Source organism: Bactrocera dorsalis, chromosome 4, assembly GCF_023373825.1.
Source record: "Bactrocera dorsalis isolate Fly_Bdor chromosome 4, ASM2337382v1, whole genome shotgun sequence".
Classification (NCBI taxonomy): Eukaryota; Metazoa; Arthropoda; class Insecta; order Diptera; family Tephritidae; genus Bactrocera; species Bactrocera dorsalis.
In genome coordinates, this window is record NC_064306.1 from 13,280,849 (window position 1) to 13,307,433 (window position 26,585).

Here is a 26,585-nt window from a genome sequence, read left to right on the forward strand (position 1 = left end):
CTGTGAATTTGGATAAAGGATGGCTCAAGAAGGCACGAAATATAAGCATAGCGGTATTGTGGTCCGAATTTAAGTTTAATTTCATAAATTTTCTAAAATCGCTGGAATTGGGAAGAAATGCGTACTTACTACATACCTTAAGATGCTTTTATTAAAAACGACCTCAGTCTAGAAAGTTCTCTGAGCGCCATTCAAGTGGGAGTGGCCAGAAACAATTCTTCTGCATATGGCTCAAGCAGCTCACGACTTCCGTCTTAGACCAAGTTTCCTCTAGGTGGCCAAAAAACCATCCATTTAAAGGCGAGCTAAAGTGAGAAGGCGAAACATCCCTCCCCAGAGTTTTTCGCCGTCCAAGGAGTGCCATGAAGGAGACAAGGACTGATACGAGTATGGAATTTTTGGTGGGAGAGAGACTCCGTCGCCAAGTCCTGGCATTTACCCCGTGATGGAGCGTCTAGCCGCAATCCACATCAAAGCGAAGGTCTTCAATACGAGTATATCGCTCACGCCACGACGGAAAAGAAGGACGAGATGACCACAAATGTCATCTTAAAGAGCTTGACAAGCTGGCTAACAGAACTACTGCTCGAAAATTCTACGAAAAGATGCGGCAACTAACAGAAGGATTCAAGAACCCCAGAGGTGATCTAGTGACTGATGCCCAGAGCAAACTGAAATTATGGAGAAGTCTCCAGCCTCTTTGTCGATTTTAAAGCTGCCTTTTCGCCACTATGTCTGTATCTGGTATCCCCGCAAAGCTAATATGGCTAAGTACTAGTAAGTTGACGTTGATCAACACCAAAAGGTTCGGGAAGGTCCTCTTTGAGCCGTTCGACATCAAGCGAGGCTCTTCAAGGAGACTATTCAATTAATTACTGGCGAATATATTGCTGGCGTACGCCGCTGACATCGATATCATTGGCCATAACAACCACGCCGTTAGTTCTGCTTTCGGTGTAGCGGTCAACACGATACACCCTCTAGTTAAGTTTACAACCACTGCACTTACAATGTGCCACAAAGGCACAATGATGTGTTGCCGCGACAAAGCACATTTGCATTGACAATTTTGTAGGAGCGATTTTTATTTGTGTTTACAATGACAGACTGCCGTTGGCATACATTATGCATATGACCAATACATACAACATACAATTACTTGTGAAGCAGTTAGTTTGAATTTATCTGTGCGCATGCGCGTTTAAGCTTTTTGCTATGGCGCATACATTCGCCTGCTGATTGCCTGTATATTTGGCTATGCATCTGGACATACTATGAAGTGTGCTCCAGCTATGTGCCGTAAATATTTGTGCAACGCAAGCTGTCAAAAGTCACATGTTGCACGCTGTTACTACATACTTACCTATATAATGTGTACATTTTGCAAATCAAGCGTGTTTGTGCGTCGACTGGCGGAGTATATCATATGTCATAAGCATCAGCCACATCGTATTGTGGGACGAGACTTATTTGTAAGTAGTACAATATATTTATACGGATTATTGGGTAGAGCTTAAGAATAGAGTACCTGTAGACCCAGACTGAGGTATCCTCGCTTCCATCCTATATCACAGATGTCTGAAATCCCTTAGAAATAAACTTATATTCGGTCCCCTATATTGTCTTCACTTCTAGAAAAGCGTGGTATATGGGAATGAGTCAAATACGCTAGTATAATTCTCTATACGGATAGGTACGAACTAGATAATGGAGTGAGAGATGATGACTTTTCAGCAAAATCAGACACCAGATTCGCTTTCCGACTCTCAGACCACAGCAAGAGGCACACGTGGGAGAAAAATGTTAAATGGGCGTGGTTCCGCCCTCTAACAAGTTTAATGTATGTACATATCTCCTAAGCCACTTAATGCTGGAAACAAATCTTATAAGAACTTCTACAATTACCACCGAGATGGTAGAAAGCACTATTTGAGCTGGTGTGAAAATTGGACGATGGGCGTGACACGATGATTGCCTATCCGTAGCATAGTGCACGAGTGGTTCAAAATTTCTAAGTGGTCGAAACATAAATGACGAAACATGCCATATCAATCCGTGATCACGGAAATTCCTTTGAAACTGTGCGTGAATTTATCAAAAATCAGCCGAAGTTATCATTGAAATTCATGGAAAAGGAATTGAATGTCTCCAAAACATCAACTTATCGCATTTTGACCGAACATTTGGGCTTACGAAAGGTGTGTGCACGGTTTGTTAAGGGTTTAGTACGGTAATATAATTACTTATTAGGCGTGGTCCCGAATGAGGTGCACCTTTAGCGAGCATTTCGAAGCGCGCATACTGCATACAACTAAGTATCAGTATCTATGAAAGATTCCCCCTCCGAAAAACAAAAAAAAAAAAAAAAACGAAAAAAAAAAATTGACTGACGACCAAAATTTCTCAGAATCCAACATTCCATTTCGACGATTATTTTACCAAAATAATTTTAACCATTAACCACTCCCTGTATTCACCTGATATGGCACCGTGTGACTTCTTTCTTTGCGGAAAAATGCATTTGCCCATTAAAGGAAAGCGTAGAGGCAGAGGTAGAGGCCTATTCAAAAGACTTGCACCGGCATACTGGCGACCATACCGACCAAAGAGCTAAAACACTCGTTCGACATGCTTTTGGACTGTGCAAAAAGCTGTATTGAAGCAGAAGGAGACTATTTTGAATAAAATAAATTGATTTTGCCGAAAAAAACATTTTTTCTGTTTTTTAAGTCCTGTTTACTTTGGAAAACACCTTGTTTTTATAGAAAATTGTATTTACTTATTATTTGTTTTTTTTTTGCACTTTTACTGTTTTTGAAATGGTCTGGCCCGAATAGCAAGTATTCTTTTGAAGTTAGCAACAAGTTTTAAAATGTCAGATATTTTATTAAACAATTTTTTAATTACAAATTACGTAAGCGTTTTATGAGCTTTACCCCTGCTCACACCACTGTGCGCCAACGCTGCCGCGGCAATTTACTGTTACATTTGATATTTATGAGTATCTGTAATTTTTTATTGCAATCGCCGGCGGTTAATTGCCAGTTGAGGATTCGGACAATTGGCCATTGGCCCACTGGCTAAACGGCCGATTTAATGTTGATCTGCGCTCTTTAAATGCAAACGACGCAACGCCGATGCAACTGCACCGTTATCTAATGCCCGATATACAATGTGTATAAAGATACTTTGTATACTCATCGGCACTCGTATTTATGTATGTGTGTATGTTATGTGTGGTATAAATTTGTATTTGTCGAATGGCACTTTCAAAATTTACAACGGTTTTTACAAACCGCTAATTAGTTTGCGGCGGAAAAGTGTTTCAATTACAGTAGTTAATTGTTTTTTAATAACCGCAAGAGTTTGTCAATTGCGAGCGGGTTAATGGAGAGTGCACAGTACATTGTAATTATATGAACACGAAAGTGGGTAATCAAATAATGCAGTAAGCGATTTACTTAAAGCGGGAATACGTGCTTTAATAAATTGTATATACGCATTATAACGGTAAAATTAAGTACCGTTAAACAGTTAACGCTTACTAAATTAAACCCAGATCCTAAGGGGAAAGAGTAGCAGTCAAATAAACAGTTTTAGTTACTAACTCTAGAGATAAATAAGCAATAATAGTGGCTTTATTGAAGCTTCCATAGTAAAAGTAGATAATTCCTTCTATATATCTCGCCTCGATATACTTATTAGTGTGATATTAAAATATCAATCACTCCAAATACTCTTGCTTCTCTGTAGAATTCTGAGAACGATTTCTGCACACTATAACTTAAGCGCTAAACTGCAGCTTATCTACTGTATGATAGTTCTATCAAATGTTTTAGTATCTTCTCAGCTCTGCTCAACCTATCTTTGGGGAGATGAAGGACAATGGGAGCCTAATCGAAGCACCTACGGTTAATTGCCGACCGCTCAGATACCATAGTTCATGGTCCACTTCTTCAACTCTGGATTGTTCGATGTCCTACTGACAGTGTTGTGTGACGATGTCAAATGCTTTTGACAAGCCTAACGCTACTATAAACTCACTGGGTGGGCGGTTATTACGCTAAGTGCTGTGGTGGTGTTTTGCACTTTCCGGAAGTCATTTTGAAGGTCTGCTGTATTCAGATGGTGAATGAACGACGAGAGGAACAAGACCTTAAGGGCCTTCACTACTGGGGGAGGGACAGTTATTGGGCCACAAGACTCATCTTGTTTGGAGATTTTCTCTGTTTACTTTAGAGAGATCACTCCTCCGACTCTCCACACTTTGAGTTTATAAAGAGTGGGCAGCCACTCATTTGATAAACTTGGTTAGGTAATTTACTTCCGTCGAGCCTAGATGCTTTGGAATTAATATGTAAATTTCATCTGAGCTAACGGATTAAGACGATTTTGCCATGCTGCTGACACTTTGAACCTCCTTATCGGTGAGAGTGAGTGGAGCGCAATCTTTTCGTATTTTTCGGAGCCAACGACTTTGGCATTTGAAGTGAGCAATGTGAACTGCTGGATAAAAGAGCTTACACACGTCATCGGGACCGAGAAGGCATGAAAATCGATTTGAATTTCAATCCGGTCGTTATATCTCTTAGGGTTGGTTAAATCCTTGACAGTAGACCAGAAGAGAAGTTACAAGACTACACTGCTCTACCCATTTCATCCGCTTGTGTTGTTGATCCACATTGAGATCCTTTATGAGAATCAGCATGACGCATCTTTGCTAGAACAGTTGTGTCGGCTGGGAAATTGGAGCAGATATCCGCCATTCTTCCAACCGGACTTTGGGGAGCGGTAGCAGTTGCCGTCACCTTAAAGTCAGAATGTGTATCGAACGAGATAATTGTGAGTTGATAATCCGATGCAAAGGTTAATATCGGACCTTGTGAGTGGACTCACCACTAGCGATGGTCACTCATTGTGCCAAATAACGAATCGTCTATCTATTCCGCCAGCTCCATATTTCTACGATCGTTTGGGAGCTAAGTTCGACTAATATATTTTTGAAGATCACGTAACTGGGGGCTTTAAAGTCTATTTCGAAGCTTGATAAGTCTTTACATTGCAATATTACTGTTTCAAAATTCACTAAAGACGTTTTGATTCTTTAAAAAGCATTTCTCTATCCCGTCTTGATGAATTGTAGCTCAATTATTCACACACCTAAGGACATATTAGAACAGAGCTACACCACAAGTGGTGCCCGCTTTTTTGAGCATCTCGCATAGTTTGTTCGGCTGGCTACTCTCCAACGCTTGACGAATCGAAGGTTGCTCATTCATTGTTGCTATATTTACATTCATTAAGCCTGTTTTTGATTTCAGTACTGACTCACACTGACAAAACTAGACAACGCCGTCTCTCGCACAAATGAGAGCTAGTTTTCTAAATCAGCATTGACATTTACAACTAAAATTCAACAAAAACCATATGTCCCTAATTGATTCAATATGCAAATGAACTCGTAATCGATACAGAAATAATTACAGCGTGTCGCAAACTAATTTATTAACACTCGCTTACAATAATTAAAAATGAGTTGTAGAACAAATATGCCGTTGTAATCGTTTGCAATTACCAGTAAATACTCAAAGTAGTTAAACTCGCTGGTGGGAACTCGCACGCTTAGTAGGACATTAGTGGTCAAATTGTAAAAAATTTATGAGTGACGAAGCTTGTTGGTATATTTGTACAAAATTGCTTGTGAAAATTAGGTAGTTATAAAGCCCAAGTTGGTAACCTTATTACTTTTTCAAATCCTTCTAAGATGCTTAGACACATTTTATAAGAAGCTTTGAATCCAAAAATAAATGCCAGCTGTCTTTGATTCCCCAAGCGTTACTCTCCAGCGAAACGAACAATCTATGCCAGATGCTCAAATTCCTCAATTTTTAAAGATGTATCCACAAACAAGCAAATAAAAGAGGGAATATTTAAATTTTTTAAAAAAGGACAAAGCCAGTGAAATATAGCTTAGATGGTTGGACTGAGTGCTAGTACAGTTTAATACGTCATACAGCGTTTTGTGGACGAAAATCGAGTGGTGGATAAAGGCAGAAATACCGACAAGAGGAAAATCGTTCGGAAAATTATGGAATTCCGAAAATATCGGCTCCAAAATAGGTGGTATAGATTGAGAATGAAATGGATAAGGTATACTGTGCCGAAACCGTGCATCTCGTTTGCTGCGAGAACATTACTTTAATGGTCGAATAGTTCGCAAAAAGCCATTTATTTCGAAAAAAGATATACAAAAGTCCTCTTAAATTTGGTCGGGACGTTGTGACGAAGCCAAATTCATTCTGATAAAATGTCATTTTTGCCGATAAGACCAAATTCAATATTTTTGCATCGGATGGCATGAATTATGTGTGGCGCAAAACCAATACAGAGCTTCAAATCAAAAATGTGAAAGCAACCGCTAAGCAAGGTAGAGAAAGTGTCATGGTTTGGGCTTGTAGTGCTAGTTATGGAGTTGGTAAATTAGTTTTTGTTGAGGGCACAAGGGACTATTTAAACATACTAAAGGAAAATTTGTTGCCAAACGGCGAACGATTTTACCAGAAGAATGACCCAAAAGACAAATCGGCGATTGTGCAATCATGACTGATTTTGAATTGTCCAACCTTCATAAATACACCTCCACAATCTTCTGACTCAAATGTCATTGAAATTTTGTGGACAATACGGAAAAGGCAGATTAGTATACGTAGGCTGCTATATATATTTCTGGCCTAGGCAACACTAAGTGTTGTCAGGTGCAATCTGACATTTCCATTGGAAAGTTTGACATTTTTTAGCATAACATCACTCAGAACGTTTTGTCATTTAATCGTGAATTGTTTTATTTACAGGGAATTAAAAAAATTCATCTCGGCAATGGAATTAACTCGTGAATATTTTCGTGCGATCATTTTTCACAACTTTCGACGTGGATTATCACGACAAGAATGCATCCATGAACTAAAATCTTTGTATGGCTATGAAGCACCATCCTATAGCACTGTGAAAAACTGGTACAACGAATTCAATCGTGGCCGACGCTCGCTCAAAGACGAATTCCGTGAAGGTCGTCCAAAAACAGCCGTTGTGCCAGAAAACATCGATGCCGTACGTGAACTGATAATGCAAGACCGTCATGTAACATACCTTCAGATAGAGGCATGCCTATGCATTTCTCCCACCAGCATACATTCGATATTGCATGAACACCTGGCCATAAAAAAGGTTTGTTCTCGTTGGATCCCGCACAATTTGACAATCGCTCAAAAAAGGCTCGTGTGGATTGGTGAAAAGAAATGCTGAAAAATACGATAGCGGTGCTTCAAAAGACGTTTATAAGATCGTCACAGGTGACGAATCATGGATCTATGCGTATGAGCAAACGAAACAAAACAGCAATCGACCGTGTGGGTCTTCCAAGACGAGCCAAATCCAACGAAAGTTGTTCGTGGAAGAAGCACTTCGAAGCAAATGGTCGCCTGTTTCTTCGGCAAAACTGGTCATGTGGCGACTGTTCCACTTGAGCAACGTAGGACGGTCAATTCTGAGTGGTACACCACCATTTGTTTGCCTGAAGTCTTCGGAGAAATTCGAAAAACGAACAAGAGAAGACGAATCATTGTGCACCATGACAATGCGAGCTCTCACACATCGGCTCAAACCAGCGCCTTTTTGACCGGCCAAAACGTCGAATTGATGGGTCATCCGCCGTACAGCCCTGACTTGGCACCCAATGACTTCTTTTTATTCCCACACATCAAGAAAATAATGCGTGGTCAACGATTTTCGTCGCCAGAAGATGCTGTTGAAGCATTCAAAAACCATGTTTTGGAGGTGTCTCAATCGGAGTGGGAAAAAGTGCTTCGAAAATTGGTTTAGGCGCATGCAAAAGTGTATAAATCTTGATGGAGAATATTTTGAAAAACAATAAAACCATTTTCCTTGATAAATATTCCTATTTTCATTATTAGGCCAGAAATATAATATAGCAGCCCTCGTATATACTAAACGCCCTAAAACTGCTTTGGTCGAGGATGGCAATGATATATCCCTACGTTTTCATTTGCATTGGACATTTACTGAACTAATAACACAAACACTCAAATAAGTTATTGTTCATGCATTCAAATCTTTTAGATATCATCTGTAGTTTTCTTTCTATAAAAGCCAAAAGTTCAACTTAACAGCTGCTCGAAATAGGCTGCGACCCACTGTATGTATGATAAATACTTACTCGCCAATATAAGTATCTGCATTTCTAAGTTATGTACTCCCATTCACCCACCTATTATTTATTGACATATTTTACAGCAATCGCCTTTATGTCGTTCATTTTTCGCTGTCATAATAAAAGTATTTATTTACATTTATGCATGCCTTCAGTGCCATTTGTCTACTTTTTCACATTCTTTTGCATATTTTGCCGCATATTTCATTTCTACGTTAATTTTTTCAGCGCTATTCATTAATTTTGCTGATTGATCTATATTTGCGCTCTCACTTGCTAACACTATTGCCAAGTAAATATTTACTATTTTTTGTTATTTTGGGTGCGTTTCTGTTATTCCAATATAAAAGTCAGTCAAGCTGCGGTTTTTCGACAGCTCTTTTGATATCAAATAACTGTGTTTAGCATGCCTTCGACTCGATTGCGTCACTTGCGCTAATTATTTTTACTCACTGTGGTTACATGATACCTGCATAATTAGGTAAATAAGAGTATTCATAAGTATAAATGAGAGTATGTCATTTAATGAAACATATTGCTTGAATTGAAAATCGAAGTATAATATTTATTGGCTTTACTTCTCACTTCTTCGTTCTCTTCGACTTCAAGTACTACAGATATACTTCAAAATGGGTAAGAGCCCCGAAATTGATTTAATCCAACATCTAACTAGCGGAAAGGAATTATAGTCTCTTTATCAGAACGAAAGGAAACTAGTCCATCCACTTGTTAGGTCGGCATTGAAATAGACTACCGTTAAAAGCAAGAATTTTAAACTACTCTCTTTCTGTACTCTCTCACTTGGCGATAAAAAAGGAAAGATTTCCCCCATTTTTTAGACAGCTCTGTTAAAAAGCTACGTTATGGGGGAGGGAAACGGTGATCTATTAAAGTTTCAAACCTGTACAAGGAGCGTGGGTCATATTTGCATTTAAGAAAGTATACAGGCAAGTTCACTAAAGTCACAAGGAAATGGAGACATTTATTGCTTAAAGTCCTATAGAAAGTCCGAAAATTGGAGGCTATAAATCAATCGCGGACGGGTCGTTTGTCGGAAGGCGTAGATATGGTATTGAATATTAATATTAAAGCAATTAAATTGAACTAAGACACCTCAAACTATCTAAGACGGTGAGCTCCACCCTTACTAATTTTTGGCCCCATATGAAAATAACCGGTCTACATCGGTTTACTATTGACTACCGTGATCACCTACGGGAGTGTTAGCCTCAACACATCCTTACTGATAAAACTACTGCCAAAAATTCAGAACTAAAACCAGTTTTTTATATACATATGCTATATTTATTTCTATACTATTGTAGCTAATTATAGATCAAGAGTGAACTGATAAGATGGGAGGCTCTGTTATTATATTATATAAATATGGGAATCTAGAGCAATGTATAGTAAGCAGTTTTATGATGATCAAACGATATAAAATGCTCCTCAAATTATATAGAATATTTGACATGCAGAGCAATGTTAGGAAAGCGAATTGTGGTATATGGTTACCGGATGCCTTGAAACCATGCAAGGAAGTAAAATCTATACTCAGAGGCTAAGTGTTTAAGAGGGCTGTAACAAGTTATTTCCCTGAAAAAGTTGAAGAAAAAATTTGGATAATTTTTCAATAACTAGCATTCTGGCCCAGAACATATGAGCTCCACTGCTATAATCGGAGGAGTTTTTGCTGAACATTGTCCAATATGCATATATGAAGTAAAACTAAAATGCTTATAAGACCCTAATTGTCATAATAGTTTTATAAAGGAGGGTGAGGCAGAAACATCCAACCACTTTCCATTCGATTGTCCAGCTTCTGCAAGACTGAAGGAGAGATAAATCGGCAGTCAAGGTTTCGACGAACCAGATGGAATACCGAATATTACTATTAGCCGCCTCAACAAATGTGTGACAGGCATAAAGAGATTTTGCAATTTCTGAGACTCTTTATGCTCAATACTTCGGAGTTTTAGGCATCACAATGCACTATCGTTGACAGCTGTACAACTAAGATTTCTGATAGCACACGGTTTGGCCACAGGTTCGACCTTTTAACTTTCAACTAAAGCCTTTGCGGTTACTTCCGCTTTAAGAGTTGGACAGCAGTTATCTACCAAGAAGGAAAGCTTTTGAGTAATTGATTGAACTGTCAGCTATTGACAGAACTATCGTAACTACTTTTAGCATACAACTTTTTCGCGTTTTGATTGAGTTAGATTATAACCATTAGCCCCTAAAAGGAAGTGTATATCAAGTTAATAAAATAATTAAAATAGCTGAAAATAAAGCGATTTCACTTATTTTTAATTAAATGCCAACTTCTTACGGAAATATTTGTGTGAATTTAATGCTTTTTCCTACAACTGTCATTCATTTATTGGCATTTATTTGACCGACTTCTATTTTTTGTCACCGCTTGTCAAATTGTCATTTATAGGCGTCAATTATGCCCAAAACTGGTTTAATGTAATTTACACACGCGCACGCGCCTGTTGGGACAACAATATGGAATGTCTTGAAGAACGCAATCAACACACCGAGTGACTAACCAAGCGCTCATTCAACCAATCAACGCCGCAATGTTGAGAGTTCAATGCAAACTCTCAAAAAGATCACTACTCTTCGACGGCACAGAGCCAAGAAACTGAAGTAATCCAAAGCGGCTGCATATTTTTTACGCTTGACAAGTGAGTTGTGTGTCTAATTAGGTGACAGTTACGTTGTTATACACACTTCCATACATCCATATATTTATGTGTACAGGGTGGTTTGCAAAGTGTTTACTTTTAATTTGTGTCAGTAGTGAAAAAGCACTCACTTTCTCTCACTCTTTCTCTGAGATAGAAAACGGGATAGTTTCTGTATTGAAAGCCTTATGTTTCTCTCTCTTTCTAGTCGTAAACAATTATTACAGGGGTCAGCTTTAACTCTATCTGAGGATGAAATCATGACAATAACGGCCGGCAAAGCTTTCTCTTTGTCTAAGGCTGAAGTCTTCACAATTTCGTCAAGGGTAGTTTTTTCTCTCTCTATGGCTAAATTCTTAATAATTTCGACAAGGAAAGCGCTCTCTCTTACAAACCAATTTATGAAAAAATAGGTGGTGATATATTAATATTCAATACTAAGGGTTTCCGGTTTCCTAAAGTGCTTAGTTTTGCGTTTCTGACTTGAAACATTGACACGTCTTAACATCTGAATACTTAACGCACTAGACACTAGACTCAATGTCAATGTTAGGAAAGCGAACTGTGGCATCTAGATATCGGAATCCTTGAAAGTAATGGAAGTAAGTAAAGTCCATACTCAGAGACTGAGAGTATAAGAATATTTTGAATATGTGACCAATTTGCAAATAAAATTATTTCCCTAAAAAAATGTTGAAAACGCAATTTTGACCAGTGATTGGATTGATTGTTTTCTAACCAAATTGAAATTATCAACTAAAATGATCTTTAGTTTTTGGCGGTTGCTTGTAGTATGACAACTAGTTCATCCCACAATAAATTTTTTGAACCCAAAGTCTGGAAAAGGTTTCTTATCCGTCTGGTCGATATCAACTAACCATATATATTGGGGTTGTAATTTGACTAATCTTGAATAACGTATTGCAAAGAATCGCGTTTCCAAACGAAAAATTGTAGTCTTCCCATCTGATCTCCTAGTTGACCCAGTGAAGTTATTTAGAGGTGGGAGGTGAAATCCAAACCTCACACTTTTTCTATGTCTCGATCTACTATTCTTCTAGATCTCATCCTAAAGTTGAATATAAAGTTGTCATCTTATGTTTTTGTCCGATATCTCCTTATATTTTGTAATCTTTTCCAGCATTATAGCTGACATTCTGCTTTTATAGGAACCACAAATTTTTTTGTGAATTATTCTAATGAAACTTATAAATGAACCACCCTGTATGTCATCATATATAATACTACTTTGTGGTAGACACTTTTTTATAAATTTTTGCATTTTTGCACTTCACTGCAGCTCTGTTGTTTCCACTACTTTTTCTCAATGCAGTATTTTTTTCAACTTTTTCACTCTTTTTTGATTGGAAAGGATTTCCTGTCACTTTGTTTAATTGAAATGTTATACTCACCGCACAACTGTAATGCAATACGCGCTCGCTACACATTTACTCACTTGCCCGATGGTGTGACAAGTGACACCATTAGATAATAACATTTAACAACAATAATATCAATAATAATAATTTGAGCAAAATGTAACTGGGTCGTTCGATTGGCGGTCTGACTGGCTTGGTTGGCTCCACATACGCATTGCTCACCAATAACTGCTGACTAGGAAAGATAATGAGTGCGCCGGTTGTTTTAGCACAAAAAAAGCATAGTAATTATACAAATTGATTTTTATAGACATAAAAACATACATATGTATATACAATGATGTATATTTATGTATCTAGTTATCATAAATATTCATGAACTTGCTTGAACTTATTCTCCTTCCTAATGGGTCAAGCGATAGGCTGATTTGCAACTAACAGAAAAGTGGGCAATGCAAGCAAAGACAACTATCAAATAGTCTCCCATATTGAATCAAAGACAAGATCTCTACACTTATGAAGACTAGAATAGCGTATAGAAGAGAATAACTAGGTACATGCTAGTACAATGGACTTAATAGCTAGTAATTACATTCAAAAATCTCTAGTCAGACTGAAATTTGCTTTAGAGTAGGACCTAGATTACTAATAGAACTCAAAATACTAAGAAAGAACTGAGATCAAATCGTCACACTCGAAATAACTAATATTAAAGTGAAATAAAAGTAGTGGATTGAGCTGTTGGTTTTTGTTTGGAGGCCAGATTTTTATGTACGCAGAAGCTTCAAAAACCCAGAGTATAATTAGAATCTGGTATTTGGACGCATAGAAAATGTGTTACCTCTTAGGGATTCTGTCATAAAAATGTGCCTCCTTACCGTAGTAGTGCCAATGAAATCTGACTTTCTCCTTATATCGATATATGCAACAATTATGGATGAACCCTACCGAGCCACTATAACTGAGGGAACTCTTTTCTTTGCCGTGAAAGCGAACTGCGTGGTAGACGTTAGCCCTTATACAAAGCAAGCTGTTAGAGATGGCATAGTATCACAACAAGATGAGTTCCTTTACTACATAAAATTGTAAAAGAAATAGTAGATCACCGAAGTTATGTCCTTTTCATTGAAGGTGTTTTTTACGAAACGTCTAAGACGGGAAGTCGTGAGCCGAAGTTCTAAGTGAATACCGCTCAGAAAACTTTCTTCACTTGCGTGAACTTCTACACATGGCTCCATCCTGATAAATCGATAGAATGATGATGTGTACGAGAAATAAGACAACATTGACATAGTTCCACGAATTAAGAGACAGTGGCCATGCTGGCTAAGTAATGTCGTCCAAATGTACGAAAACATTCCAGGTCTGACACGCTGGCAGAAGGAGAGGAAGACATCCTTTTCGTTAGAAAGACAGGTGGAGAAGAACCTAGCTACACTTGGAACCTCCAATTGGCACAAACAGCAAAAAGGAAGAACGACTGGCGCGCTGTTGCAAACTCGGCTGTAGCCGCGTAAGCGGTGTTTGCGCCAATAAAAAAGAAAGGGAAAATCACCGAAGAATAGTAATAAGGAAACTTGTTGTATAACTCTAGTCAAGGCTGCAGAGATAATACCGAGGAGGAAATAGGATAAGAGCTCACTGATCTATAAATTTATTGATATGGATATTATATACATTATACATCCATAATTGTGAACTTCTTAGGAAAGTACTGGTGTTGATGTGATGATTGGGTGCTAACGGTTGCACATAGCATCTACTAGGCCATCCAAAGCATAGCAACTGCAAACGCCGTGTTTACACCAATAAAGAAGAAGTAGAAAATCTTTTGGGCGACCCAGACCATTATAATATAAGTAGTTTTCGATAGTCCGAGATCGTCAAAGAATGGAAAACAATGTGGGCTATCTCTACCTTATGAGATAAAACTAATATTGCATATAGAAAATAATATAGAAAATGTTCCAGCGTGTTATCACCTCGCATGTTCTGCATGCCGTTGAACTCATTTTTACAATTTCCAGAAGGTGGGATGTATAGGATAGGTGATCACCTCATACAGTGTTACTAAGTTCTTCAGTCTAGAAGTAGAATCTTTTTGTTGTGACCATCAACACTTCCTCAAAAGTAACTTTATGGTATGCCCTATGTTGGCGGTGTGGTCTTCCTAGAGATTCCATTAAACACCCTTAAAGGAGCTGAAAGGTGTGGCACAGCTTAGGAGTTGTGTTCTTAACAGCGACCGAATCGGACCAACTCGTTCGCCATTTCGTTTCTACCTTCTATATCCTTCTCTTCCATCCTTCTTTCTGTATGAAGGTAGGACTTGCTGGTTGGAACAGAAATCCAGGAGTCAACAATTTCGGCCTGGAAGTCTGAACTGTAGTCACTTAATTTGAAACTACCTCCTACGAAGGGATTCTGTTCAAGCACTAAGTCTCGAAAAAATTGTTATCTGTAAAATCAATTATTATTTCGCTTTGTCTTATTTTAAACCTCTAAAAACCCCCTTAACAATGAAACCAAAAGTAATTCAGTAAAACAAGTTCATGGCTTTCTCTTCTACCGCCACTTTTTATTTGGAAATTTTTTCAGAGTCATGAACTCCATTTAACTAAGGTTATTATTCTTAAACCCAATATGGAATTGTGGATGGATAGGTACATACATATGTATGTTTGTAATTCCAAAAGTGATCACATATTAAAACAAATATTGACCTTTTACACTGCAAAAGCAATAATTCACCGTTAACATTTTCGTCCACCACTAGATTCCTGCCAAAATTAGTTCATCAAAACTGAGAGTACTAATTAAAATCAACAGCAATCGGTCCATACAATGCGGGTCCTTTTGCCAAAGTGTCATCAAAGCGAAAATCCACTGGTGGAAGAATAAATATTTGCGCTTTTATGGCAGCATAGGAAAACGTGCAGCATGTTGGGACACGAGTATGTGGCCATATCAGTCGAATTACAAATGTCGCTTTGTAATATTTGTTGGAATATAATGTACAGTTAGCTGGACAGAGCGACTAAGCAATCGCTGAGCAAATAGCAGATTGGAAGCAAAACTTTTTGGCACACGTTAACGAAGCCGGTGACCAGCAGCAACGGACATGTGTGCAAAAAAGTGCAAATACACCAAACAGCAAGGCGTCGTGATGGGATAACAGCGCAAACCCTACTTGAGTCCAAGCACTTCCGTTGCGATAAATTTTATTGCAAAGTGCAAAATTCAGAAAAACAAATGTGTGGTTTGTAACTAACCAATGGATGACGGAGAGGCAAATAGATAACTGTTGGAGTTACAAATAGTCTAAAAAGCGGAGACGAGCGCGTATGGATGATGCGCTTGATGTAGGGAGAACCAATTTTAAAATCGGCCGGTTTCTAACTGGTTACCTTTTTGTTCTCTGGTAACTATTTTGCAGTAATTTTATTCCTTGCGGAACGTACGAAGTTTGGTACTCACTCTGCGATGAGCCAAATGTGGTCCAGAGGGTCACAACTAGTGACGAATCATGGGTTTATGGTTATGAAGTGAAAACGTCGATGCTCAATGATTTCAATGGAAGGAGCTAAAACCCCAAAAACGCACCCAGTTAGGTCGAATTTGAACGTTTTTCTTCGATTATAGTGTCGTCGTTTATCATGAGTTGTTACCAAAGGGTCGTACGGCCATTAAATAATACAATATTACCTATAAGGCCCGATAGATTCAGTCATGTGTGTCTGTCTCATATACGTATATACGCATCCCTCAGTTTTTGAGATATGGACATGAACATTTATATACGTCTTTTTCCCTAAGAAACTAATCATTAGTCAAATCCATCGATATCGGACCACGTTGCTGCTGCCATACAAACTGACCGATCAAAATCAAGTTCTTGTAATCAATCCTTTGTATTAGCGATGGGTATTTAGCTTCGGTGCAATCGAAGTTACCGTTTTTTCTGGGTATTGATAAAAATACTCAGCTCCTAAAGTTCTGCTTCGATGATACGATAAATTTCAAGTACATTTTATTTCATATGCTTTGAATGTTATTAGAACACTATCTAAAATAAAGTGTAATCCTCACAATTTCCATTTCTCCCATGTGGGGAAACAGGATTGAGATATCCAGGTGAATACACAAATCTTGAGGCCAATAGTTAGAATAAGTTCCGGGACAACCAGAGTTTCCACGCACATCTTCTGTTTCACTCCAGTGGTCTAAGTTCTAGTGAAATATCGATGTTCTTTTACGCGCCTTAGTTTGAAATAATAGTCTAACCTGACTGTCGAAAAGCTGAAGTTTCCCTGAACTAACTTTGATGAAGTACCGTTTTCTTCAAAAAAAAACTCTTAAAAGTTAAATTAAGATATGGATTTCGAGTACCGCTTCGTGCTTCATGGGACTTTTAGTGCACATAGTCATCTACTAATTTCACCATATTCAACGATAATATTAAATTAGTACCTTCATAGAAGTCTTCGAGCATATACATAATAGACCTTGAGAAAGAGCCAAGAGGTATATTTAGACGAACTGAATCGAAATGATTTTATTTGAAAAATCAACTGCTGTGACCCGAACTGAAATTGATATGCATTTTAAGCTTCGGCCCTCACTTTCGCCAGGGTTTTCTTTGCCTTAAAAGCTTCAAAAAAGTTTTTCAACATAATATATGGACTGAATGACTGACTAATAATATTTTCATTGCAAAGATATTTCTTTAAAATTACGGCACTCTTGGAATAAACAAGGCTTTAGCACAGTCAATGGTATTGTCAAAGACAACGGAAACAAAAATGTGGATTTAGTTTTTATGGATGGTGTTGTAGGGATAGACAATCCCCAAATAACATAAAGATATTCCAGCGGGTTGATAATGGCTGGATATAAAGTCCGTTTCAGATACGTATAACCGACAGATGTGGGAACGGTAATAAAAGATTCGTCCAATTGGTTTTAAAGGTCAGAAGGTTTAAGGGATGCTGATTTACAGAAAAGTTAGATACATATGCCAGCTTGAAGTCAAAACATTTTTTTTATTTTTGGAGTTAACCAATGTCAATCTCATAACAAACAGGTTCTAAACGGACTAAATCTCAACCAGAACTAAAGTTTCGACAGGAATACCTACTACACCGCAAGTCGAACTATCCAGTGCAGTGAATAAATCAAAAATAATAATTGTGCATGTAGGGACATAGTTCACAAGCCACTCACGACTTGTGGTCGTCTTCATTGTCCAAATAGCGAGCAAAACCGTTAAATGAATGACTGCAACTTCAATCAATAAAGGTATGCTCAGCGTTGAAGGTGATGTGTGCAAGTTGTGGCTAAATGTAACTGTGACATGTAAGCACAACGGTTCCAAGCGCGAAAAAGAAGCTTCACGACCGAATGGTATGGGTAATACTTCAAGAGGGAGACAACGAATGTTTCGAAGCATTTTGGGAAGAGGTAGTTGAAGTAACTGGGTACGACCAGCAACAAATGCGAAGACAATAAAAAAGCGATAACTATGCAGCTTATAATAACAATAACAAAGGCAACAACATACTTGACCAGACGAAAGGAAGCGTTCACGTCAGTGTCTCCCAACATAAAAATCCGCATACAATAACATAACCGGCAATTATGAAGGGGAACAATAATAATAATAACAACAATGAAGGCTACGGCTACATGTGTCTACAATATGCTCTTCTAAGCATTGCGCATGAAGTTTATAAAAAATTCAAAAGCACGAAACGCAATAAAGCAAAGCTTGGAGGTGCTTGGATGCAGGAAAAGTTATGAAGGGATACGAATCGAAGGCAAGTAGTGGTGGCGGTATTGTGCAGACAGCGAAGAAACTATAAAATTAAGAAATCCGCCCGCATAATAGCGAAGACAAGCAGACACAAGTACAAAAACAACAAAAAGCATGCGCTTTTGTCAAGCAAATAGTAAAGCTCACATATTTGCTCATAAAAATTGCATTTAGAAACTTATAGTCCAGCATTTATAGCTATTCGATGAAGCGGCCAGCTGCAAGTGTTGGCAGAAGATGCTGCAGCAGCAATAAAAAGTAAATGACCAGCAGCAATGCTCATAAAGGACAGCAAGACACGAAAGGAGATATTCATGTGTATGTATGTATGTGAGCTAAAGTATTAAATTTTAGCTTGATATTTTTTGTAATCCCGCAAATTATTTGACAAAATCCCGAAATTTTCGCAGTTTTCGGGATTTTTACGCTTCATTAAAAAATAAAATTATATTTAGTACGCTTCGATAAAAAGCAAAATTAAATTTCAACATCTCGTTATTTGAAATACCGAAAATTATTTGAGAATAATACCGTTGTTTTCGGGCTTTTCGGGATTTTTTATATGTAACATGTGTACATATATTGATATGTACATATGTGAGTTAAGATAGTCAATTTAAGCTTGATATTTTTTGTAATCCCGAAAATGATTTGACAAAAATCCCGAAATTTTTCATATTTTCGGGATTTGTACTATAGTACGCTTCAATAAAAAATGAAATTAAATTTTAACATCCCGTTATTTTAAATACAGAAAATTATTTGAGAATAATACTAGTGGTTTCGGGATTTTCAGTATTTGATATTTCATATGTAGCATGGGTAGCATTAAACATAAATAATAATATATGTACTTACATGTATTTATGAGATAGAATGGTCGCTTTTAGTTTCATAATTTGGTAATCCCGAAAATTATTTGTCAAAAATTACGAAATTTTCGAATTTTCGGGATTTTAATCATAATAAAAAAAAAATCAATTTCAAGGTTTCGTTCTGAAGCGCAGAACCCGAAAAACTTCACATACATTATAAAACAAACTCTAGAAAGGCCAAACCGTTCTGAAATGAAGTGAAAAAATCTCGAATTGCTCTGTTCGCAAAAGTTTCAGCCTAAATTAAAAATAAGTTGTAAAAATTGATGTTATGAGCACCATTGAGCCAACACTATATAATTTGGTTTAATTTTAGACGTTTGACTTGAATTTTTAAAATCCCGAAAATTTCGGGATTACAAAAATTTTTCACTCAAACGAACCTTACGAATTATGGTAGTGAATGTTTCAATTGAAAATTCAAAAATTCTGAAAATATCAGTATCGCAAAAACTTACAACCCTAATACATAACTGTGAACACTATCATAGTATAGCCTGCCAGTGAAGCGTTTAAACACGGCAGTGTACGTGCTGCAGCATAGGTGTGTAATAATCATTTGCAAAATAGTTCGTGTTGCACGTACGATACATACGAGTATGCAGGAGTATGCAGGCGGTGAAGTGCCTTCAAGCTGCCGGACACGTTGACAGGATTCAACAGTTTAATTGGAAGATTTGCACATTTTTGCTGTGGAGAACTTTAAGTCACTTGGCCATAAAGTTAACGCAGAGTCACAATGCCATAATATCGGAATGCACAGTCTTTCAAATTCGTATCTTGAATGTTGTTTCCGTTGCTGGAATTTAGCAGGCAATAATAAAGTGTGCCCTGAGGCTAAAAATATATTTTTATAGACAATAAAATGTATGGATTATGGAGGATATACAGAAATGATAATATTTGTCTGACACTTTGCTATTTTTAGAACACACTTACTTACATCTGGCAGGTTAAAATATTATCTATGAGAGAAGCTTCACAAAATAGTTTGGGGGTGAAGCTCGATAAATTCACTGTACGAGTATATTAAAATTTTCTATTATTTTTCAAAATAGTTTTGAGTTTGAGAAAATAAGCTTTATTCGATACCTAATCGTCTCCGCGTGCCATCTTATCACATCCACAGTCAATAAGTGAAAGTAACTCGTCATTAAAACCGTCAAAAATCGCAAACAAACATTCAAAGTTCTTCGCTTTAGCTTTTTTAAGTTAATCGATATCGATATCAAAGACACAGTCTATTACCCCATACATTATCTCTATGTCATTCTAAACGAACACAGGGTCTGACTTTACATGGTTGATATGGTAGACGTTCACTACTTTGTCTCCATACAGCTTGTCAAATTATTCCAAAACACATTCTGTATATAGGTCGATACTTCAACACAGTCACGCTCTATATTTTAGTCGAAAATCGAAGCAGACACCTAATTTACAGTTATTACTCCCATATTACTAAAATGTTTATTCGTAGGAATATAAGGTTCCAGCCTAAATTGAATGAAGAACTTCTGTCCAGACGTTTACTATCATCTTTCCGTCTTATCTCAAAATATATATTCTAACTATTTATCACAATAACTGCATGTGAACTGACCTTTTTCAGGTACAGAGTTTTATTTACAGTTAGGTCTGGTAGGCCAATGAGCCACACATATACCCTTTGAGTCCTTTGCGATACCAGATGGAGTTCAGTTGCTAATTTATTTACTGTTAAGTTTAGACTGGTTTCAAAATGTACCGATTGCCAAACTATACAAGTATTTTTTTATCTGATCAAATCGCTCACCGTGACTAACCCAACTTCGTCACCGTTTTATAGATGATTCTCTTAATACCAGGTTTCCCATACAAAATGGAACGAAAGATTAGCTGACCGGAACCTAAAAATTGGATCGAAATAGTCCTGAAACAATTTTTTGATAACTTTACGGCTTCAAAAGTGGGATAACTCTCTAACACCTTGCCATTATAATCTCATTTCAGAAAACGAAGAAAATAATTGAGAAGTCAGGAATAACATACAAAAACGCCCTGAACCTATCAAAATTCTGTTTAGGTGTCTATTTTCATTTCCGCTATTTCACCTGAATATCTAAAAGTATGAGATCCGATGTGTTTTCTACTCGATCTGACGAAATTCGAGGAAGAAGTGCTGAAATGATTCTATCTCATCTTCTGCCATACAGCTGATGCAGCTGGAATTCCGTAAGATATTCAATCTTACCGCAAGGATCCGGGTCAGTCAGCATCCATTGAGAGGTGGCGCTTACTAAAAATGAGTACTTCTCTAGGCCTTGTATGATTTACCCTGAGCTAGAAGGACCTTTGGACTGCACAGCTGTTCGAATTTACCAACACTTGCTGAGCAGGTCTGAGGTCCAACAGTCCAGTAGTGGGTCACAAGAAGTCAATGGAGCTCCTAGCTGTTCCTATTCCACAGTTATTGAGGCTGAAGTGCCTGTCCTAGCAAGCTCATCATCCTGCAATAACGCTTTGGTCAGATACCCAAAACCAGAGTGAAACATTCAATGGACTAAATATCTTTCGCAAAAACATTACTTTGACTTTAGGAGGAGTTGACTTGTGGCGGTTTCATCAGAAAATTTCTCGAGTTTGTAATTACCCACTAAATCTATGAAAGTCCTTTTTGTAACAGAAAGAGATTACTAATTTTTCTCAGAATATTTTTTTCTTTTCTTTACAAAGAAATTGTATCGGTGGAATATTTTACTCTACAACTACCTACTCAATCCGTAGAAAAACCCTTTTTTAAGGAATATAGCTCATTGAATTTCACAACTCGCTTCCATATCAATATCAAAGTTTAAACCAAACCAGCCGCGTACTAAATGTACTTAGCATATATGAAATAATGAAACCGTGCACAGGTACTCACCCAAAAAATATTGTCGCTGGCTGCAACCAGTTCAACCGGAATGCGTCGCTGCCGCCACCGCTTGTCCCATATCCATCGACGCGTGTATAGTCCATCACCTGCGCCGTCGTGAGGGTTGTAACACTGGCTGTAGTTGCGGCGCTTGCCACACTAAGGCGTGCGGAAGCACCATATGGACCACCACCGCTAATAGCACTTCCGCTTGATGCGTCGGAACCACCTAAATGTGTCATCCTACTGACCGCATCTTGTTTGCTGGCTGCCAGCGACGTGGAAGCGCCCGTTATAGCGCTTGTTTTTGCTGCCGCCGTATGCATAACGGCTATTGCTTTTGTGGCGCGTTGTTGTTGCAACAATTGTACTTGCAACCTTTGCGGCTGCTGCAACTGTTTGTGCTGATACGACCACAAAGGCAGTTTTTCTATGCGACGCACCTCTGCGGACAGTCCACTGCAATGCGTTGCAACAGCAGCGGCGTCGTCATCAGCAAGTGGCGCAACATTTCCGGCTGTTGCCGCTGATTCGCATCCGCTGTAGCTGGCATCGCCGCTGTTCGTGGTCATTTGGCGTCCAACGGTAGTCGTCGTGGAGCTTGCGCTAGTGACTGTGGATGTGTGCAACCTGTTTGTGGCATGTGGATTGTGGCGCTGCTGATAACGCGTTGTGCTATTGGTTATTGTGGTTGTTGTTGCTGTTTGGGTTTTAGCCTGCTTCGAGGTAGAGGCTGTGGCGGTTACCTTAGTTGCGCCAATTGCTGTTTTAGTTGTTGTTGCAGTGCGATTTTTCGCTTGATTGCAAGCATTTGCCGCCGAGGCACAACAACGATGCGTTTGCGCTGGCTTATGTTGCTGTTGTTGTTGGTTGTGGTATTGATAGCGATTATAACGTTGCGGTATTGAGGATGTAGCTGCCGTTGTGGTTGTTATTGTTGTTGTGGCCGCAGCTGGTATTACTTGCACTTTGGCTGCTTGCTTAGACGGCTGTTGCAGTTGTTGTTGTCGCTTCTCCGTTTGCACGTGCGTTGTTTGGCGTTGTGCATTCGCCGCTTGCTGTTGGCCAAATTGATTACTGTGGTTGCTGCGCAAAGCGCTGTGCAGATAACCGGTTGTTGCCTGCCCGGTGCCACTACCCGCATTGCCGCCGCCACCACCTGCGCCGCCAACCGTTAACGGGGATGAGGCAGTTGATGAGTTGGAAGCACTGCGCTGATGTAAATGATGTGTGGGCGGCAGTAGTCTCGACCCAGGCGATGAGCGCAGGTCATTGAGCATAATATCCAAGTCCGTTGCCAGCGAGCTGAGCAGCTAAAAGAGCACAGTAGTGTTGGAAAATTAGTATTGTTGCAAATTGAGGTACTTAACTATCATAGTCGTATTAGGCAAGCGTTAATGCTTGGGAAATAGTGTTATTAAGTTGAAGTTAGTAAATATATTCGATAAAATTGTCTAAATGGAAGATTTCTGAATCTTACTAATAAGTAGTATAAATTAAGAAGTCTGGAATAAATAGGTGGATTGGTAGGTAAGTAGGTAAGCAGGTAGGGTGGCTGTTTGATGAAGCACCTACGTCTTAAGCAGGTCTATTGCGAAGCAACTGATATTAAAATTCCCTCACTCTATTACGTCCACTATGAACCAACTTGTCCTCCAGACGAAGTTCGTCAATACAAAAAGTTTTACTTGTGCAACCACCCAGGAGCCTTTGGGAGATAATCGCGGTTCACTTAATAGATATTCCATAATCAACTCTTCTCGCTCACATGCCTGCCAATTCGACAATGATCTTCTCCTACAGTTTAGCAAGGAAAGGCACCCTGGAATCATTATCGGTAGAATGGGAACGGATCGGTGCTCCTGTGTCTTCTTGTTTTCTACTACTAGATAGCTGGACCAGCATCGATACTTGTGCGGTTGCAAAAGCCTTCTGTCCTAGGATAGATCGCAGGAGATCGAATGATCTCTTAGCCCTCAGTAAGGCTAGCCTCTCATTATTAGTGGGACCCTTAACAGGCCACTGTCCTATTGGCTTACATGCGGTAAGAATGGGTATCTTACTAGATGCCGACTATAGAAGTTGTTTGGAAGAAGATGCGGTAGAAACAAGCCAGCACTTCCTGCTTGACTGTCCCACGTTTGGGAGATCAAGATTTAGACCCTTGGGGACGCATACCTTTGGCCATCCCACCGAACTGGTGGGTGTTGAAGTTAAGCGTTTGTGTAACTATGTATTGGCTACAAGCGCTTCGCCAATCTGTAAGTCCGAATACGGGAGTTCTTTTTCAATGGCATCACAAAAGACTACATTATTACTCTACGTGTGATCTTTGATCAACCATCTTACCTAAACCTAAACCTACTACTACAGTTCTTATGCCATTCCTTTTGAATTTCGATTGACGGCTTTTGCGGCCCATATTCCATTCATGCCAAGTTTGCCTGTTTGTTGAGTAAGTTAGAGATTGACCCTATCGGGACTCAGTTATACTTATAAAAAATTTGTCGAATTATAGCCAGAGGCATCCATATATATTCCCTCTTTATTGGAGTGTACATAATTGTAGGGTAGTGCCAGCCTTGCTAATTCATCAGCTTCACAGCTGCCAGGAATATCACAGTGTTCTGGTACATATTACAACTTTATCTTGAAATAGAATGTTAGATCTATTAAGAGAAAAATATGCTCTTAGTATAAAATTCTAAGAGACATCAGTGATTTCAAAGCCGTTTGCCTATCCGTATTTATAAATACATGTTATGTTGTGAACACATTCTTTATCAGAACAAGAAGGTTTTTCATTGCTGTTATTTTCGCTTGGAAGACACTGCACTGGTCTGATAGTCGGAGGCGATTCTGGTATCTAATTTTAATTAAAGAACATCGCCTTCCACTCAGTTATCCAGTTTGGACTAATTGGAGTGATACCTGTCCCCGTGTGAGCCGGGATCCGAATTTAAGTTTAATTACAAAGGAATAAGGATAGTAAGGATTCTAGCATATAAATAGAACTGAAAAAAGAAGCTTATATCATTTTCCAAGGTTTTTCGAATCGAACAAACAATTAGTAAAGGGTGATTTTTTAAGAGCTTGATAACTTTTTAAAAAAAAAAAACGCATAAAAATTTGCAAAATCTCATCGGTTCTTTATTTGAAACCTTAGATTGGTTCATGACATTTACTTTTTGAAGATAATTTCATTTAAATGTTGACCGCGGCTGCGTCTTAGGTGGTCCATTCGGAAAGTCCAATTTTGGGCAACTTTTTCGAGCATTTCGGCCGGAATAGCCCGAATTTCTTCGGAAATGTTGTCTTCCAAAGCTGGAATAGTTTGCTGGCTTATTTCTGTAGACTTTAGACTTGACGTAGCCCCACAAAAAATAGTCTAAAGGCGTTAAATCGCATGATCTTGGTGGCCAACTTACGGGTCCATTTCTTGAGATGAATTGTTGTCCGAAGTTTTTTCCCTCAAAATGGCCATAGAATCGCGAGCTGTGTGGCATGTAGCGCCATCTTGTTGAAACCACATGTCAACGTAGTTCAGTTCTTCCATTTTTTGGCAACAAAAAGTTTGTTAGCATCGAACGATAGCGATCGCCATTCACCGTAACGTTGCGTCCAACAGCATCTTTGAAAAAATACGGTCCAATGATTCCACCAGCGTACAAACCACACCAAACAGTGCATTTTTCGGGATGCATGGGCAGTTCTTGAACGGCTTCTGGTTGCTCTTCACCCCAAATGCGGCAATTTTGCTTATTTACGTAGCCATTCAACCAGAAATGAGCCTCATCGCTGAACAAAAATTTGTCGATAAAAAATTTTCGAACCGAACACTGATTTTGGTAATAAAATTCAATGATTTGCAAGCGTTGCTCGTTAGTAAGTCTATTCATGATGAAATGTCGAAGCATACTGGAGCATCTTTCTCTTTGACACATGTCTGAAATCCCACGTGATCTGTCAAATACTAATGCATGAAAATCCTAACCTCAAAAAAATCACCCGTTACAAGACAAAAATCTTGGCAAATACGGAGGAAAACGTTGTCCGCAATTTGCCACGCTTTGACGCATCAAACACCACTGTCATAAATCCAACCAATAAGATATTGAATAGGAAATGGATTCATCGCTTCGAAATAGTCGTCCGCCGCTCTACATGGTTGGGTAAATCGAACAAATAAGTGGTATAAGTCAAATAGACTGGCATAATGCAATAGGCATAACATAACAAGTGGTTATAGCACTTTAAAGACTAATTCGTAAGCTGTATTGTATTGAATATAGCTGGACGTTTTTGTCAGCACAAGTTAGTTTTGAGCCAAGATACGAGGGCTGCTATATATATTTCTGGCCTAATAATGAAAATAGGAATATTAATCAACGAAAATGGTTTTATTGTTTTTCAAAATATTCTCTATCAAGATTTATACACTTTTGCATGCGCTCAAACCAATTTTCGAAGCACTTTTTCCACTCCGATTGAGACACCTCCAAAACATGGTTTTTGAATGCTTCAACAGCATCTTCTGGCGACGAAAATCGTTGACCACGCATTATTTTCTTGATGTGTGGGAATAAAAAGAAGTCATTGGGTGCCAAGTCAGGGCTTTGGTCGGTCAAAAAGGCGCTGGTTTGAGCCGATGTGTGAGAGCTCGCATTGTCATGGTGCACAATGATTCGTCTTTTCTTGTTCGT

General features: G+C 38.5%; 1 protein-coding gene across 2 annotated transcripts in view; it reads right to left on the bottom strand.

Moving 5' to 3' along the window:
• LOC105234232 (protein sprint) overlaps window positions 1-26,585 on the bottom strand; it is a 538,584-nt gene that overhangs the window by 347,526 nt on the left and 164,473 nt on the right. For both annotated transcript variants that reach the window (XM_049456740.1, XM_049456741.1), the window contains one exon: window positions 21,892-23,195. In XM_049456740.1, the coding sequence (XP_049312697.1) occupies window positions 21,892-23,195 (1,304 nt within the window). The remainder of the gene's footprint in view (window positions 1-21,891; window positions 23,196-26,585) is intronic.